Source organism: Corvus moneduloides, chromosome 4 (assembly GCF_009650955.1).
Source record: "Corvus moneduloides isolate bCorMon1 chromosome 4, bCorMon1.pri, whole genome shotgun sequence".
NCBI lineage: Eukaryota > Metazoa > Chordata > Aves > Passeriformes > Corvidae > Corvus > Corvus moneduloides.
Genome location: NC_045479.1, coordinates 9,332,068 through 9,347,702, shown reverse-complemented (window position 1 = coordinate 9,347,702; position 15,635 = coordinate 9,332,068). Strand labels below are relative to the sequence as shown.

General features: G+C 42.6%; 1 protein-coding gene across 4 annotated transcripts in view; it reads right to left on the bottom strand.

Annotated features, from left to right (window-relative positions):
- The window catches only part of BORCS5 (BLOC-1 related complex subunit 5), a 64,573-nt gene that overhangs the window by 45,558 nt on the left and 3,380 nt on the right, over positions 1–15,635 (bottom strand). The window contains exon 3 of one of the 4 annotated variants that reach the window (XM_032107881.1): positions 10,018–10,063. The exons of the other annotated variants lie outside the window; for them this stretch is intronic. Within the exon in view, the coding sequence (XP_031963772.1) occupies positions 10,018–10,063 (46 nt within the window). The remainder of the gene's footprint in view (positions 1–10,017; positions 10,064–15,635) is intronic. 4 annotated transcript variants of the gene reach the window in all.

Genomic DNA, 15,635 nt, shown 5'->3' with positions numbered 1-15,635 from the left:
TGTGTTTCAGTGTACAGTCACTTGCCATGTGACCCATATGACAACCAGCAGCGTAAAGCACTGGAAGCTCCACATCTGCTGCAACCCAAGACACCAGAGATGCTTCCACTACTGGGATACCACAAAGGGATCTTTATTTTAGGACTGTTTAAAGACAATATTAAAACCAAGTATCCAAAAACCAAAGAATCCCAGTATCCCTAATTACTCTTGAAAATATTACCATTTACTTTTACAGTAAGCTTGTACACAGAAGTCTTTCCAAAATCTCTTTCTAGAAGGAACATACATGTCTAGCTGGCAACAAGGCTTACTTCCACTAATACCCAAACAGCCAGAACTAGACAAGCCATGGAGTCTTGGCCCATCTGCTCTAGTGCTTGGAAGATTATCTGCTTCTCTGCACCCTGCAGTGTTTCATCCAACACGTGTGTGTGTGTATAAATATACATGGATATACACACATGTACACACACACCCCCCAAGATGCCAACATACCAAAAAAAAAAAAAAAAATCAAACAGAGATATGTCAAAGGTTTATAAGTTATGCCACCTGAGGAACACGTTTCTCAATACCGAACAGCTTCCTAACACAAACCCATGCTTATTATCCCAAAGCAGGGGCACAGGAGTTAAGTACAACCCACTTCATAGAGTTTTTAAAAAATCCATTACCTACAGCATCACCTTCAGGCAGCATCATTAACTGTAGAACAAGAGCATGCCTGAGGGCAAGTGTATTTAGTATCATGCCAAACTCCTCGATGACACCTCAAAAGAGCAGAGCTCTCTGGGGCTACAGCAATTAATTGCCTTCTACATTGTAAGAACAAAAAAAAACCAAACCCACAACCAACAACAATTTAAAAAAAAAATCAGTCTAACCATTTTTTTTTCCCTTTTCAGGTTTGGGCAGTATGCCCTCCTGGACAGAAGAGATCCCCTCAGTATCTTTACAGTGTCACTTCACAAGAGAATGAGAATGTAAGGCAGTGAACCAATCTGTACATTTTACAACTGGTTAACCCCTACCTACATTCAGGCAACAAATGTCTTTAAAATCTTCCAGTCTGATAGAATCATCCTACTGTGAGGGCTTTTCAGTGAAGGTACAAGAGTGTCCTTCCAAGGACAAGAATACTGAGGCGACCTTCCTAGCTCAGCTCCAAGTCAAAAGCTGCCACAGTGAAACTCAAGGCCATTTAGAACATTAGGGCCCATTGTTAAGTGGCTCTGTCTTTTGCCTCATGGAGCATATAGTTAAAGAAGAGAAAGGCAAAAATAAAATGTTGTCACTGTCATTTGTCTCACTGCTTCCTAATGTACAGAAGTCTTGATGATCCATTTCTGCTTAATGGTAAATACATGAAAACCAAAACCAGCTACTTAACTTTTTTACTTTTCTACTCTAGTCAGAAATCCCAGGTCTCATTTCAAAGGCTCGCTGCTGAAACCAAAGCCAAAAAATAAACCTAACCCAACAAAACCCAACAAGGCACCTAATCTGGTATGAAATCATCTGTCTTGACCCAAAATATCAGCAAAACTAAGGTTTTTTAGGGCAGTGTAATGCAGCACATCTCCATTCCCTGACCTCTTCTACAAGAACAATACCTACACCATCACCTCAGCTGGAGCAGCTCAGATGAGGACCTCCTCCAGCTGCAGCAAGCCTGGCTCTCAGTGTTCCTGGAACTACAGGGAACTCCAAGGGGGGCAGCTGCTCCTTCCCCAATACACATCCTAATGCAAAGTCTTACTTTAAGGATAAGGCTTTTCAGGTAGGCAAGACCTAAAACGTCACTGTGAAGAAAAAAATATGAAGGAAGAAGAACACACGAACACGGGAGTCTTTCAGCTCTCTGATTCTTAAGGATTGAAAGAATGTTCATTCGTTTCTTAAGAAAAAAACTGATAAACAAGAGTTGAAGTTTAGTATAAACATGAGATAAGACACTATTTTAGGTCATTTATTACATTTCCTGTGGAAGAAATACAAAATTTTCTTTCAAGCTTAAAAGTTCTCATCACTGTTTCACGACCAACATTTTGGCTGGAACAAGTCTAGTGTGTTAAATGAATAAAATTAGTTACAAGGTACAGTAAACTCCAAACTTTGATAAGTGAGACTCAAGGGAAAAAAAGGCATTTGCACACAACTCCATGCAAGTGAGCACATCCTGGCTTAATTTCAAGAGAAAATATCCCACAGCTGAGAATCCAAAGTGGGATAGCAATGGCTCTGACCAATGTTTAATGAAACAGTACTTAAGATCTCACCAGCAGAACTCTAACTCCTCCCTGAAATTACAGACACAGTTCTAAATGAACAACAGAGTCAACGGTCAGCGAGTTTGTGATTGTGATTGCCTTACTTTACCACTGCTCAGAGGCAGTAGAAATGTACTGACAGAACAGCCAATATCAGTGTGTTAAGGCATGCTACAACCTAGAACTTTGGCACAGATTCTTTCCCTAGTGCTCAAACAGGGGATCCAGCCCTTTTGCTCACTGCATCTCATCCCATGTTACTTCTGCTTTCTTGGCTGTGCTTGCTCCACCACAGCATGGCACAAGGCACACAGCTCTGCGGCTGAGGAGGGAGACAGCAACCCGTCTGCTCCTCAGCTGCACTGGGGGTGCATGGCCAGATGTCAGGAGTAGAGGAGGCTACAGGCGTGGCTTCTCTGAGAATTGTGCAGGAAGCTTCCCCCCTGTCCAGCAAAGCCAATGCCACGGGCTCCAGCAGGCCGAGCCCATCAGGGATGGCTGGAAACACCTCTGGCATAACAGATTTACAGAGGAAAAAAGTTACTGGGCTGAAGCAACTGCAGCCAGAGAAGAGCAGGGTGAGAACATGTGAGAGGAACACTGCAGACACCAAGAGCAGTGAGGAAGGAGGAGCAGAAGAGTCCCCTGTGCCCCTGCAGCCCATGGAGGTCCATGGGGATGCAGAGATCCACTTGCAGCCCCTGGAGGAGCCCACACTGGAGCAGGGGGATGCCCAAAGGAGGCTGTGACCCCCTGGGAAACCTGTACTGGAGCAGGGTCCTGGCAGGGACCTGCGGACCCATGGAGAGAGGAGCCCACACTGGAGCAGGTTTGCTGGCAGGACTTGTGACCCTGTGGGGGACACAGGCTGGAGCAGCAGCTCCTGAGGGACTGCACCCCATGGGAAGGACCCACGCTGCAGCAGTCCTGAAGAAACGCAGCACACGGGAAGGACTCATGTTGGGGAAGCTTGTAGGGAACTGCACCCCACGGGAGAGACCCCATGGTGGAGCACGGAAAGGCCTCCAACCTCTCTCCCTGAGGAGTGGCAGACCAAGGTGTGATGAACTGACCATGATCCCCATTCCCATCTCCCTGTGACACTGGCTTGGAGGAGGTAGAGCCCAGGAAGGAGGGAGGGGTGAGGGGAAGGTGGTTTTAAGGTTTGTTTTACTTCTTGTTACCTTATTCTGATTTTGATTGGTATTAAATTGAATTCATTTCCCCAAGTCAAGTCTGTCTTGCCCATGATGAGTGATCTCTCCCTGCCCTCATCTCAACTCATGAGCCTTTTGTTGTATCTCCTCTACCCCCTGCAGTTGAGGAGGGGAGCGACAGGGTGGCTTCCTTGGGTGTCTGGCCTCCAGGCAGGGTCGAACCACCTTATCAACCTATCTGCTCCTATTTTTCACAGGAAACAGTCCCTGCACATCTGAAGAGCTGCTCCCGTCACAGATGCTCTCCAGAAACTGCCCTATTAATGAGAAGAGTGACACAAGCTTGGAGAGCGGGCATTAAAAGTAAATATTATTGCTGAGTGTGAACAGGCAACAAATATACACCCTAGACTTGCTCATGGAAAATACCAGTTTGTCAAATGCTTAGGAGAAACTTGCTCATCTCATTAAAATTTCAGGAAAAAAGTCATTTAAGCATTACATGTGCTCCTATAAAGACTATTACACCAAGGTTCAAAGACTTTTTGCCATATATTTGAAAGATATTTGAAATAATTCTCATTTTTGCTATAAGCCATCCACAAGTAACAAGGTTGTACCTGGTTTGTTGCCTGACATATTAAGCCGAATATGGAGACTGAACAACACCCTTTGGGCATTGGTAAATACTAGGCCAAATTCAGTTCCCCCTCCCTGCCTCCATCCTACTGAGGCATTGGCTCCATTTACACCTGCCATAGAATGAGCAATAGTAGTAAAATAGACAACTTGCCTTGAATTTCAAGAAACAATCCCATATCTAGTCTCACGCAACAAAAACATTAAGTGCACCCTGACGTGTTTAAGTTAGCACATTATCCATTCATTAGTCCAGCCCCACTCAACCACCTCATGCCTGAGCAATGCCTCTGCCTGAAAATACACATACTAGAAAATCTCTTTTTATTTTTTTAGCCAAATGCCAGCAACTCAAATCCCTTCTATTTCACGCAGGGGTGCATTTGTGGCTTCATTTTGCAAAGGAAACATTTTGAAGGGGAAATAATCAGTGTGGTGGTCCACAGGAAGTGAAAAGCACTTGAAGTCACATAAATTTTGTTCTTACATGCACAAAGACTTCAAAGAGCCAAGAACCCACACACACTCCCAAGTTACATTTAAGGCATGGTAGTACAGACTAGAAGCTGAGGAAATGACAGAGGAGAGAGAGATTTCTGTGGTTTTCAACTGCATAGTATGATTTATTTCATTTTATTTTTTGATATTCAGGGCTTGAACAATACAGTAATACACTCATCTTGATTTCACTGTACTTTATTTTGATTAGCAAGAAAAATAAGCCTAGCAATCTGGATAATAAAGAGGCAGTTTAGCACAGTACAGAACTTGATGAGTCTCCTGAAAAACTTCAGTAGGGTCAAAAATTAGAAGTAATACAGATTTTGTTTTCTTGCTAAGCCCCTTCAGTTAAGAAGATAAGGGGGCAGGAAAATCAAAAGCATCAAAATAGTTGGCATCAAAACAGTTTCTAAACAACGGGTTTATGAGCAGTCTCAGCACTTTTTATCTTTTCAAACCTCAGTTCCTTCTAGATGGCTGCTTTTCAAAGTACGGCCCAATTCTGCTGGTTTTAGGGAAAAGAGCTCCAAGCCATTAGGTTTAGACTGTTCTGCTCACCCTTGCTCTTGAAAAAATCACCAAACCAAACAGGGAATTAAAGAGCAGAATACAAAATGTTAGTACAGAAGCTCCAGAGGCGCAAGTCCACAAGTCCAGCTGTCTGTACTCCTGCCACAGCATCACCTCCCAGTGCTTCATAACCATCCTGCCCCACTTTCCTGAGGGGTAAGTTGGTCAGCAAAGCATCGGTGAATCCAAATGGGACACTCTGCGGGAAGCCAGAGTGCCTCAATAAATCCTGCACACGTTATCTTCTCCTGCACCACGTCCAGAAGCTAATTTTGGATATGTGCTCGCCTTAGTCCTAAAGTACCTAACCAGGACAGCTGGCAAAGCTGATCTCAGCTGGCCCCCACGTGACTTCAGTCCACAACCCCTGGGATTTCTCCCCACACCAGCCAAAGTGCCTGCCGGATCCCATGGTGAGCCAAATCAAGTTCCTTGCCTGCCAGAAGAGTTTTTCCTTTTTTATTTCCCAGATAATTCCTTGGTTACACTGATAACCCTATCTTTCTTCCATCTCAAAATTTCGTTTACAAGGAGTAGAGATGAGTCACCTAGGACAACTGGTTAAATATTAATTGATTGGAGGTCAGAAAACAAACATCCTCAGTTTCTCACCTTTTCCCAAAACTCTACCGAATCTGTTAATATTTAACAATTTCTACCTTTTCTTTTGTCCTGTATGCACTATCCTTATCTTTCCCTGTTGCACATTGACCATGATGGCACATCAGCACAGCCCATTTTTAGCCAACTCACTCAACCATTTCACTGTATTTTTATGGATAGACCACCCCTTTCCACGTTAATCCCACTCCTGCAGTACAACACTTCAGCATCTAACCCACTCTTGTTGTTTCACAGCACAGAAAACTGCTTTATTTTTACTTACATTTTAAATAGTTGATGCAATCAAAACTTTAACCTTTTTAGATGCTTTCTTCTGCAAGCTGAGGTGGTACAAAGGTAGACACACCACCACAAATTTTCTTTGCACAGGTAAGAGCTATGGCATGAAAAATAATTCTGCTCCTACCACATCTGTCCCATGGCCTGGCACTAAAAGCTAGGCTGAGCCTTTACATTCCTCATCTAAATACATATGCAAACATTGACCACAAAAGTAATTGGATTCAGATAGTAATAAAAGGCATCTGGCATTTAAAGTAAAAAGAAGTGAAAGTCTAAAACACCACTGTAGCTTAATCATCAGTTGTCACACTAGCGATCATTAGACAAAAGAAATCATTTACATTCCCAAGTGATTAATCTACAAATTCTTACTGTCTTCTCTACCACAGAACATAATAAATCAGATGAATAACTAAGGAAATGTACAACAGTGGAGAATTTCAAATTATTGCAAAAAAAAGCAACTCAGCCACCACCCAAACTGACTCCAAATTTCAGTTCACACTAAAATTGGTGACAAGTTCCCTGAATGGGAGACAACAAAAACCAAGAATAAGTATTCTACCCTAATTCATCCTGTTTCTGCAAATGTATAAATGCAAATATGTACATCCATTTCAATCGCCTGCATCTTGCTACTTTTGCATCACAGAAAAAATAAGATTTGCTCTCACAGGAGGCAAAGCAGCATGCAGTACTTAAGTTTCATTTCTAGTATCTCTTCCACTTCCTATTCAAGATAAAAGTTTTGCTCAGTTAGATGAAGTCAAGACTCCAGGATTAAAAGGAAAATCAAGCTTCTCCTTTAGGTTCAGGCTTTGTTTAGCTGACAGAAATCTTCTAAGACTCCTATTACAAAGAATGAGAATGGATAAAATCCTGACCAACCTTTTTCCCATCCTCCTCCTGAGCCAGCTGAGGCCAACCCTGAGCCATTCCTTGCAGAGAGATCAGCCAGCACCAGGAGTGTCAGTAGTGCCTTCCCAGCAGTTTTATTTGTGTTTGACACAGTATTGAAAGGAACACTTTAAAACATAAGCGATTTTATCCAAAACTTGTGAAGCATCACCAGGATATGTTCTTCCCGGAGCATGTCAACACCATCTTGGTTTGACTAAGAACTAAAAGCAAAGGGTTACTCACTGAAACACTACCAGATGAAAGTTATGATGTTTTTTGAAGTCACTTGATGACTATGACTTATAATTCCCTGGTCCGTAAGATCACTTTCCAGGGAGCTCTTTGGAAACATCCCAATCACAGCATAACTGCAAATGGTACCTGCAGTCCAGCAGATCCCAGGTCAGCTTCCAATTACACACAACACTCACAGAGAAGGTGCAGGATGCACAGCAGAAAACCCACCACAATAAGGACACAGCAGAGTGAAAACACAGTAGGAAGAGACAATCACTTTCCTGGCCAGCTGGTATATGAAAAAGAAAGGGATTCTTTAGCATAAGGGTTTTCCTTGGCACTATGCTTCCTGTTTTAACTTGAAACATGGCTTCCCATCCATTGCAGCTGACAAAAGAGTTTAGAAAATGTTTGCACAAACAGTAAATTTTAAATGAGGAAACTCAGACTCCCGTACTTTTACACCAAAGTCCGAGTGCTGATGAGGCATGCCTTGCCAGAGATTTCACTCTGGACAGTGAGATCAAGGGGAGGAGAATCTGCACAAGTAATTCTGTATGATGTCTCACTGAGAACAAATTTAGGCAAGCAGTAACGTTGCCTATATTAGCATTTTTTTAAAATAGTTATATGCAAATAGGTTATAATCTTAAATTCCTGGCGTGCACCAGCACCTTCCCAAGCACCAAAAGGTTTGGGCAGCATTTAGCGAAGGGCAATACTCTCCAGCTGATGTCCAGATGTTGTGGTACAGACCTCCCATTAACGCATTGATGAGAAGAGAATCACATAAATCCCCTGCAAACTCAAAGGGCTTTTATTAGCATGACAGACTGGACACAAGATACCTTAATGACATTTCCAAGGCAAGAGATATTAAGGATCAACACATTCCCCTTCCACACTCCCTCTCCTAAAAATAACTTAAGAATTAGCAAAGCACTGGATTTTAGCTGAACTGACATATGTGATCAATACAAAGATTCTCCCAAAACAGATGTCTTCATTTATGTGAGATTACCTGTACTCATACACGAGGAAGGTGGGGTAAAAGTCTGGAATTTTAGGCTATCACTGAACAGACACATTATTTCTTCCCCTTTCTCCTTCTCACTTCATGTCTCTCCCCTCACCCAGCTCATCCCATGTTCCACACTCTTGCACCAACACCACTTTGTAGGGCTGGTGATGAACTGGAAAGAAGATCCGATTGAGCTGAACTTTTTTGGGCTGGGGAGAAGGAAAGAGTGTTGCAATCATTTTCTAGATGCATCAGTTCCCCAGTTTCAATCCCCTATGCTGAATAAACATTTTTCTCAGCATAATGGGCCATGAGGGAAGAACTTACTGTTCACCACTCTCTTGGCATGAGAACACCTCGATCTTCAACACACCTGTGACCAAAAGAGTGTTGTCAAGAAAATACTATTAAAATCCATGTTACAGATGGTGTACTGAGCTGAGGATCAAGAGCCACAGACAGCCTCTGAACCTCAAGTTCTTCCACCTGCGTTACTGCTGATCTATATCTGCATTTTCTTACCACGCACACTTGGAAACCCGCCAGTAACAACAACTGAAGATAAGTGGCACCCAATATTTCTATTTTGCAAGATCATAAAGCCTTCTGAAGGGCTTTTGGCTGAAGATCACTGCACCATCTCCTTCTCACAGACCCAGTACTGTTTCAGCCTGTAGCTGCCTCTCAGTAAAGCACTATGCGGCTCAGCTCACAGCTCCAATGGGTACCAAATCCAGCAAGGTCACCAAGACCTTGGTCACTTGGTACCAGTGCAAACAGAACACAAATGTTCATGGAAAGAGCTCGAAGAGAAAGCAGTTTCCAGCGTGCTGTTTCAGCAAGGTTTCCAGCCCTTTTAAATCAAGTCTGCTACTTCTTTTGTATTCCAGTGACACCCTGTGGCACTTACCTAGACTGCAGGCTTTCCAATCAGTATCCGTATTTTTAACTACGGGAGTAAAGAACAGCAAGTCAGAAAACAGAGAAAGGACATTGCAACCCTGAGCTGAAGGATTGCTGGTGCACCTCATTATTCCTAGGGCATGAAATGCACCGATTTCTCCTGCACAGCAGCTACTCACTAGCAGCCTGTGCTGCTGTCCCAGTATCACACTTGCTGTTCCACCTTTCCCTCAGGTACAAATTTACCACTGCCACACTGATGTAACATGGTGAAAAGAATCTCATTTTAATGCCTGAACTTCTCAGGTCTTTTACTGCAACACTGAACTGCACTTCACAATGCAATATATCTGTCTAAGTTACACGAGTGACTTCCAGGGGATATCCTAACTAACAACAGCAGCAGGGGATCATAAAGTCTCAGTTTTCACTGCATTAGAACAGACTCACCTACCTTTTCAAGACTGTCATTTCTATATGCATCAGCATATAAAAAAACCCAAAACCCCCCACAAAGTGTATTCAAACAGCAGCCTAGTATTTTTACTGTTTGCCCTTAACTTCACAAAAAAACTTCTCATAAACAGCAAGTGCACCTAATTTTCGCCTTCAACTCTTTACCACATGAAGAAACATACTCATAGTGGATCTTTAACACAAGAAGCAGGCAGGAGATAATGTACATTTTGCATTTAATGAACACATCAAGGGGCAGCCTGGGCATATTGTGTCTTCTCCCAAATTATGTGCCACAATTACAGTTAATAAATATTTTGAAACATGAGAGAAGTAGACACGCAACACAGGTAAAAACACCCAGGTAAACAATCACACACATAACAGACAGGAAAACCTCAAAAAAAAAACTCCACAAGCATCCAAGATACCAAGACACACAAAAGGTGCTCACATCACTGCAGTGCCATCTTCAGAACTTCTCAAGTGTCTTAAGATTGCTGAAAGATAAGAAAAAAAAAGAAAAGCATCTCCCACACTGCGTTACAGTATTCCAAGGATGACCACAGCCTGAGCAGTGTCTCAGCAGCTCCCACCAAAGGCTGCCAGGAGCCCCTTAGCTCAGTCTGCAAGGTCAAGGAATCGACAAGAGCAAGCTGTCTCAAAGAGAAGGGGGCGAGCTAGAGTGAAGGGAGGAGTGTGAATTCTGATCTTCAGTCCCTTCTCCTGAGCAACAAATGCTTTCTAGCCTGTAGTTATTTAATACACAGTGTAGAAAACAGGTGAACACACAAAACTCCTAAGGAAGTTCCCATCTTTTGAACAACCAAGGCCCTTGTGGATCTAGTTTAACGGTGGGAGGGAGAACTAACTAGCAATCCTACTGGGCAGCTTTCCACACTGTCTCCAGAACCTGTTCCATACTGTTAAACTTCAAACATCAACCTTAGCACTCTGCCATACAAATTTAAACTATACAGAAATGCTCACTGATTTGGGCCAGAAATCTTCGCTCCGTTGGAACTGACAGAGCATTGCCTTCCATGTCAGCAAAGTCATGATTTCACCCTGAACATCCATTATGGATACAAATTATTGCTTTAGAGCATGTACATCTCCTCCCGCCCATTGTCCTTGAGTAACTTATCCCTTCTTTGACCACTGCCTCAGGATGAGGGAGGCTCCCAGGCTGAGATGCACAGCACACTGCCAGAGTGGTGCTTATAACAGCTACAAGAGGCAGCAATTCCACGTCCTACTAACATTACTACTCATCATTTTGTTACTACTGCACCCTGAAAATCAGGATGTCCAGGAGATGATCTGCATTTCAGGGTTCAATATGCAATCTGCAATTGCACATCTTCTGGTTTATGCATGCAAGGGTGTCAACAAGCCAAGCATACCATGGCCAGCCCCACATGGAAAATAGAAGGAATATTCAGTCTGTCAGACCTCACTAAGCTAAATGAACCACAAAATTCCTGTTTTCCCTTTTGTTAAGATGCCCTAAGAAAGGAATAGAGGCAGATCAAATTTGATTCTAAACTTCAAGGTTTTGTAACAATGAGCTTGCTGACCTGTGCTTTACTGGTCAGCTGTTGATCTCATCTTACACAATTATCCAGAGAGAACATGGTTAAAGCTGAGCTCCCACCACACTGCTTTGATAACAAGGCTTAGGGCTGGAGCAGACCTGCTTTTTCACTTGTACCTTAATACCGTTCTTGTTTTCATATAATCTAAGTAAGTCAAACACTTATTAGGAAAGGGGGGAATTATTTACACATATGACTTTCTGCAATCTGCTCTTCATTCTGCTGATAGTGTTTGGGCAGGAAATAAAGACAAGAGTGGAGTTTTTGAATGATGTGATGTTATAGAAAGTGTAGTTAACTGCAGACAGGCAGTAGATGCAGAAGCATCCTCTCATCCTTTACCTCAACCACAGTCACTTGACTGAATCGGCACCCATAAGGGAAAAAAAAAATCAATAATTAGGGTGCAATAGTTTACACCCTGTTGGGCAAGCATAGTATTTCTCAATAAACCAACTGGCCTAAAACCAAATAACCTTCTGGACTTGGATAAACTCATTAATTCCTATAAAGCCTAAGATCAAACAGAAACATTCCATTTTCAAAAGTGATGCACTGCAACGCTGCTGCTGGGCCAGCGGTAAGACACAAGCATTCCAAAAGCAGCCACCAGTCAAGAGAAAGAATATTAACCGGGGATCACGCAGCATCCCATGAAGCAAACTACATATGTACAGCTGGTATATACAGAAAAGGCAGGTATGTACACTATGTATATACAGGGCACAAATGTAACCCCTAGACAGATTTCTAACAGGAACATTTCTTCGCATGAAATTTGCATCGATAGAAAACATCACATTCAACAGATGGATATCCATTGGAGAAAGATGCCAACAGTCACACTAAAAAGAAGTTAGAAGAGAAATTGCACTGGCCCTTCAGCCAAAGATTCAATCAAGTCTTAACTTATCAACAAGGCAGTAATGCTGAATAAAAGTACACAAATGTGAAGGAGAGAAAAGAGAAAAAAATCTATCCAGATTTTGATGCCTGAAGTCCTTGAGGACAAAAAAGAGTTCTCCATGTGCTTTCCCATTACATGCTTATCCTTGTCTGGAAAGATTCACCACCTACACTCCAGCAGACCACTCTAGCTCCTCTGCCTTATCAATCAGATGCATCTGATTTCCAGTCTCCTACCAACATAAAGAGATTACACATTCTGTACACATTTATAATTACACTTGGATATTTTGGATGTTATAAGCAATTATTTGCCTTTCACTCTAGCCAGTTAATAATGATTTCAAGGTACACCGGCCAGCATGCAAATACTCCTCATTTAAGTGTGTGGCAAACTGATAAGCCTAGACACAGTTAACTCCTTCCCAAGTGGTATTTTTCCTCAGCACATCTTCTAATGTATCCCAAGGGTAGCTGCAGCCCAAGAGCTGCACTGCCAGCTGAAGAGCTCTGCCACAGAGGCTCTGTGAAGGTAAAAGGAGGAGGATCAGCAAGTGACTTGAGATGACCACCAAAGCTTATTCCCATGCAGCAAGATGGTGGGGAGGAGCAGTATGCGCTTGAGGAGATCAGACAAGAATCACAGCTATTGGGTTCTGTAGAAATTGGGCCTCCAAGGTCCTCAGCCAGGGAAGAGGCCAGGCTAATCACCCAGGCAGACAGGCTTACACTCATTCTGCTCATCTGCCAACACACAAACCACACCAAGTGGTGTGGAACAGCTGAGAAAGGGAAAGGTGAAGAACTCAGTATCTGCAGTCCCCAATGCTCTCCCTATGGGTGTTGAGCATACTGTTTGGATAATGTCTAACCACAGACTCAAATCCCCTCACACACAAAACTGAGTTAGTTCAGGTCTCCAAACAACTAACAAACAACTGAAGAATACATGGAAATCAGACATCATCTTTATCCACTCTGACAGCTATCCTTTGAAGGGGAAGCTTCTTTCCTCAAAACGGAAGCATATTCTAGGTTCTGATTTCAGGAGCTACTTTCAAGTCATGAATTCAAAATGGAGAGACACATCTCTACAATACAGAATATTGGTCTACAAGGCAAAAAAAACCAACCAAGCAAGCACACAAAAAAACCAATCCCAATAACGAACAAAATAACAATAAAAAACCCCAAACCCACCAGGCAGATGTACTCACATTCTTGGTACTTCCTTCCACCCAACATGAACATTTTCAGAGCACATTTTGTTACAAGCACTAGGCATGGAGCCCATACAACAAACTCAGATGTTGCAAATTCCAATAGAGGCCTGTACCCTCAGCAGCTGGAAGCAGCAGATCCTCCTTGTAAGGTGCAGGGACACAACTATAAAAGTATTCAAGTACCACGTGTAGAGAATTACAGGAATAAAGTTCACTGACGTGCTATTAGCTAAATTCTTTACACTATAAGTCGAAGTAGGAGCATACAATGAGGAAAGGGAAAGAAGCAAGGATGTAAGAAAACACTGAGGGGTGAGGATGTGACAAAATTTTGCTTTAAATGCAATAAACTCTAAACATCCATCCTTCCTCTGTACACTATGCCAGAAAGAAAAATACACTGGCATTTTTTAGACAAGTAGCTTTCCTGCCTGAAAAACGACTTCAGAAAAGAAGTTATAAAAGTATAAACAATCATTTCAAGGTAACACAAGCTTCTGTTTCCTGTCCCTGGAGGACAAGAGAAGATCCACGGAGCATCAGGACAGCATCACAAGTTTCACCCCAGTTCTTGCTCACAGATTTCTCAGCATCTCCCATGCTTCTCTGCTGAAGATGTACACCGGGTATAATATATGACAAGTTTTCCATTTCAAAATACATTGAGAGCAAAGGACACTCCTTATGCTGGACCTACTCTTTCTACCATTAACCTGGGTTTCTCTGTTGCAGGTAAACTGTAGCCTTGACTTTTCAGAGTAGAAGTCTCACTTTGTTCTTTGTGAAATGCCTTTTTAACAATAATAAATATGGGTAACAAGCAGCACACTAAGTTCTCACTGTATACTCCTTAATGTATTCATTTGCTTCCAATTCATGACTGATAGATCTTTGTTTATTATGCCCTTAAAAACATTATGGGCAGAAATGCCACCACCTTACTGAGAAATCTCTTCCCATTATTTGCTATTCTTAGAAAAACAGCAGTATTATTGCTAGGAGAAGAATCCAGTTATTTTGGGCTAGAGGATGCTAATGAGCTGCACACAATACCCTTGACAAGGCTGTAAGATGAAGACCATCTATGTTTGACAAATGAATGGAGTGCACAAGTAACTTGCTGAATGTCTGCAGAGAAGACACCTCTCACCTATGTGATACGTCTGGGAATGCAGGTGAGCCTCAGCAGCCTCTGCTGACCTTTTTTCTCTCAGTGCTGGAGGGAGCAGGAGTTTCTACGACAGAAGACATGCTGCACATGATGACAAATGCAATTTGCATGTGACACAGCTGAACTGTTCCTAGGCCAGTCTCCAGCTGCACATCAGCACATTGCTTAATTCACAGAAACAATCCCTCCTCTCCTGGGAACTTGTACACAACCATCCAAACACCATCAGACAAAACAAAAGAGAAAGGCAAGTATCATCACATTCTTGAAGCAGGCCAAGCAGGGACCACCAGCAACTTCAACAGTTAAATATCTAGCATTAAAATTATTCTTCTAGTATTAAGATTTCCTCCAGAAATAAGTCAGGCTGCTGAATTATCTCTAAATAACAACAAGCCCATATCCAGTGAACTCAGAGTATGCTCAATACTCAGTACCATGCTTCCAAGGGACACTGCCACAACAGCTTCCTCCAAACAAGGAGGAAACGACAAGGGAAAGGGCAGCACAAAAACATAACCAGTATTTACAGGGGACCAGTTACCAAAAGTTTGTTTCAAGTCACTACAGGTGCTGTTTTAGTTACAGGTTAATTTTAATGTACAAGACCCACCCAGAGGGAGGTCAGAGTCCTCCCTGACCTGCCAGCAGCAGCAGACAGTCACTGTCTATCTGGCAGCTTTTGTCAACCAGTCAGGATTCTCAGATAGTCACAATAACACCACGCTGACCTGAAGAACCATGAAATGAGATTGGAGAGCAAACTAATCACAAAATCCTATGAGAACAGGAGGAGGCACAGCGATGTAAAGAAGTTTCTGCTGCTCACAGAGTGCCTTTGCAGTGAGACAGTAACCTCTGTTCCTTTTGCTTCTTCATGCTGAATACCTTTTACCAGTGCAGAATTCTAGCCATAGGCAGGAAAAAGTTTCTTTCCCCTGAAAGCCTCCAGAGACAAATAAAGCATGTAAGAAAGACAGGAGATGTTTTGCCTGAGCCTGTAATGAAGGAGCAGGGACAAAGGTTTTAAACCAAAGAGGGTAGGGTCAGACTGGACATAAGGAAAGAAATTTTTTTATGATGAAGGTGGCAAGACACTGGAACAGGCTATCCAGATCATGAAGAGTCTTCAAGGTCAAGTTGGACAGGGCTTTGAGAAACCTCATAGCAGCTT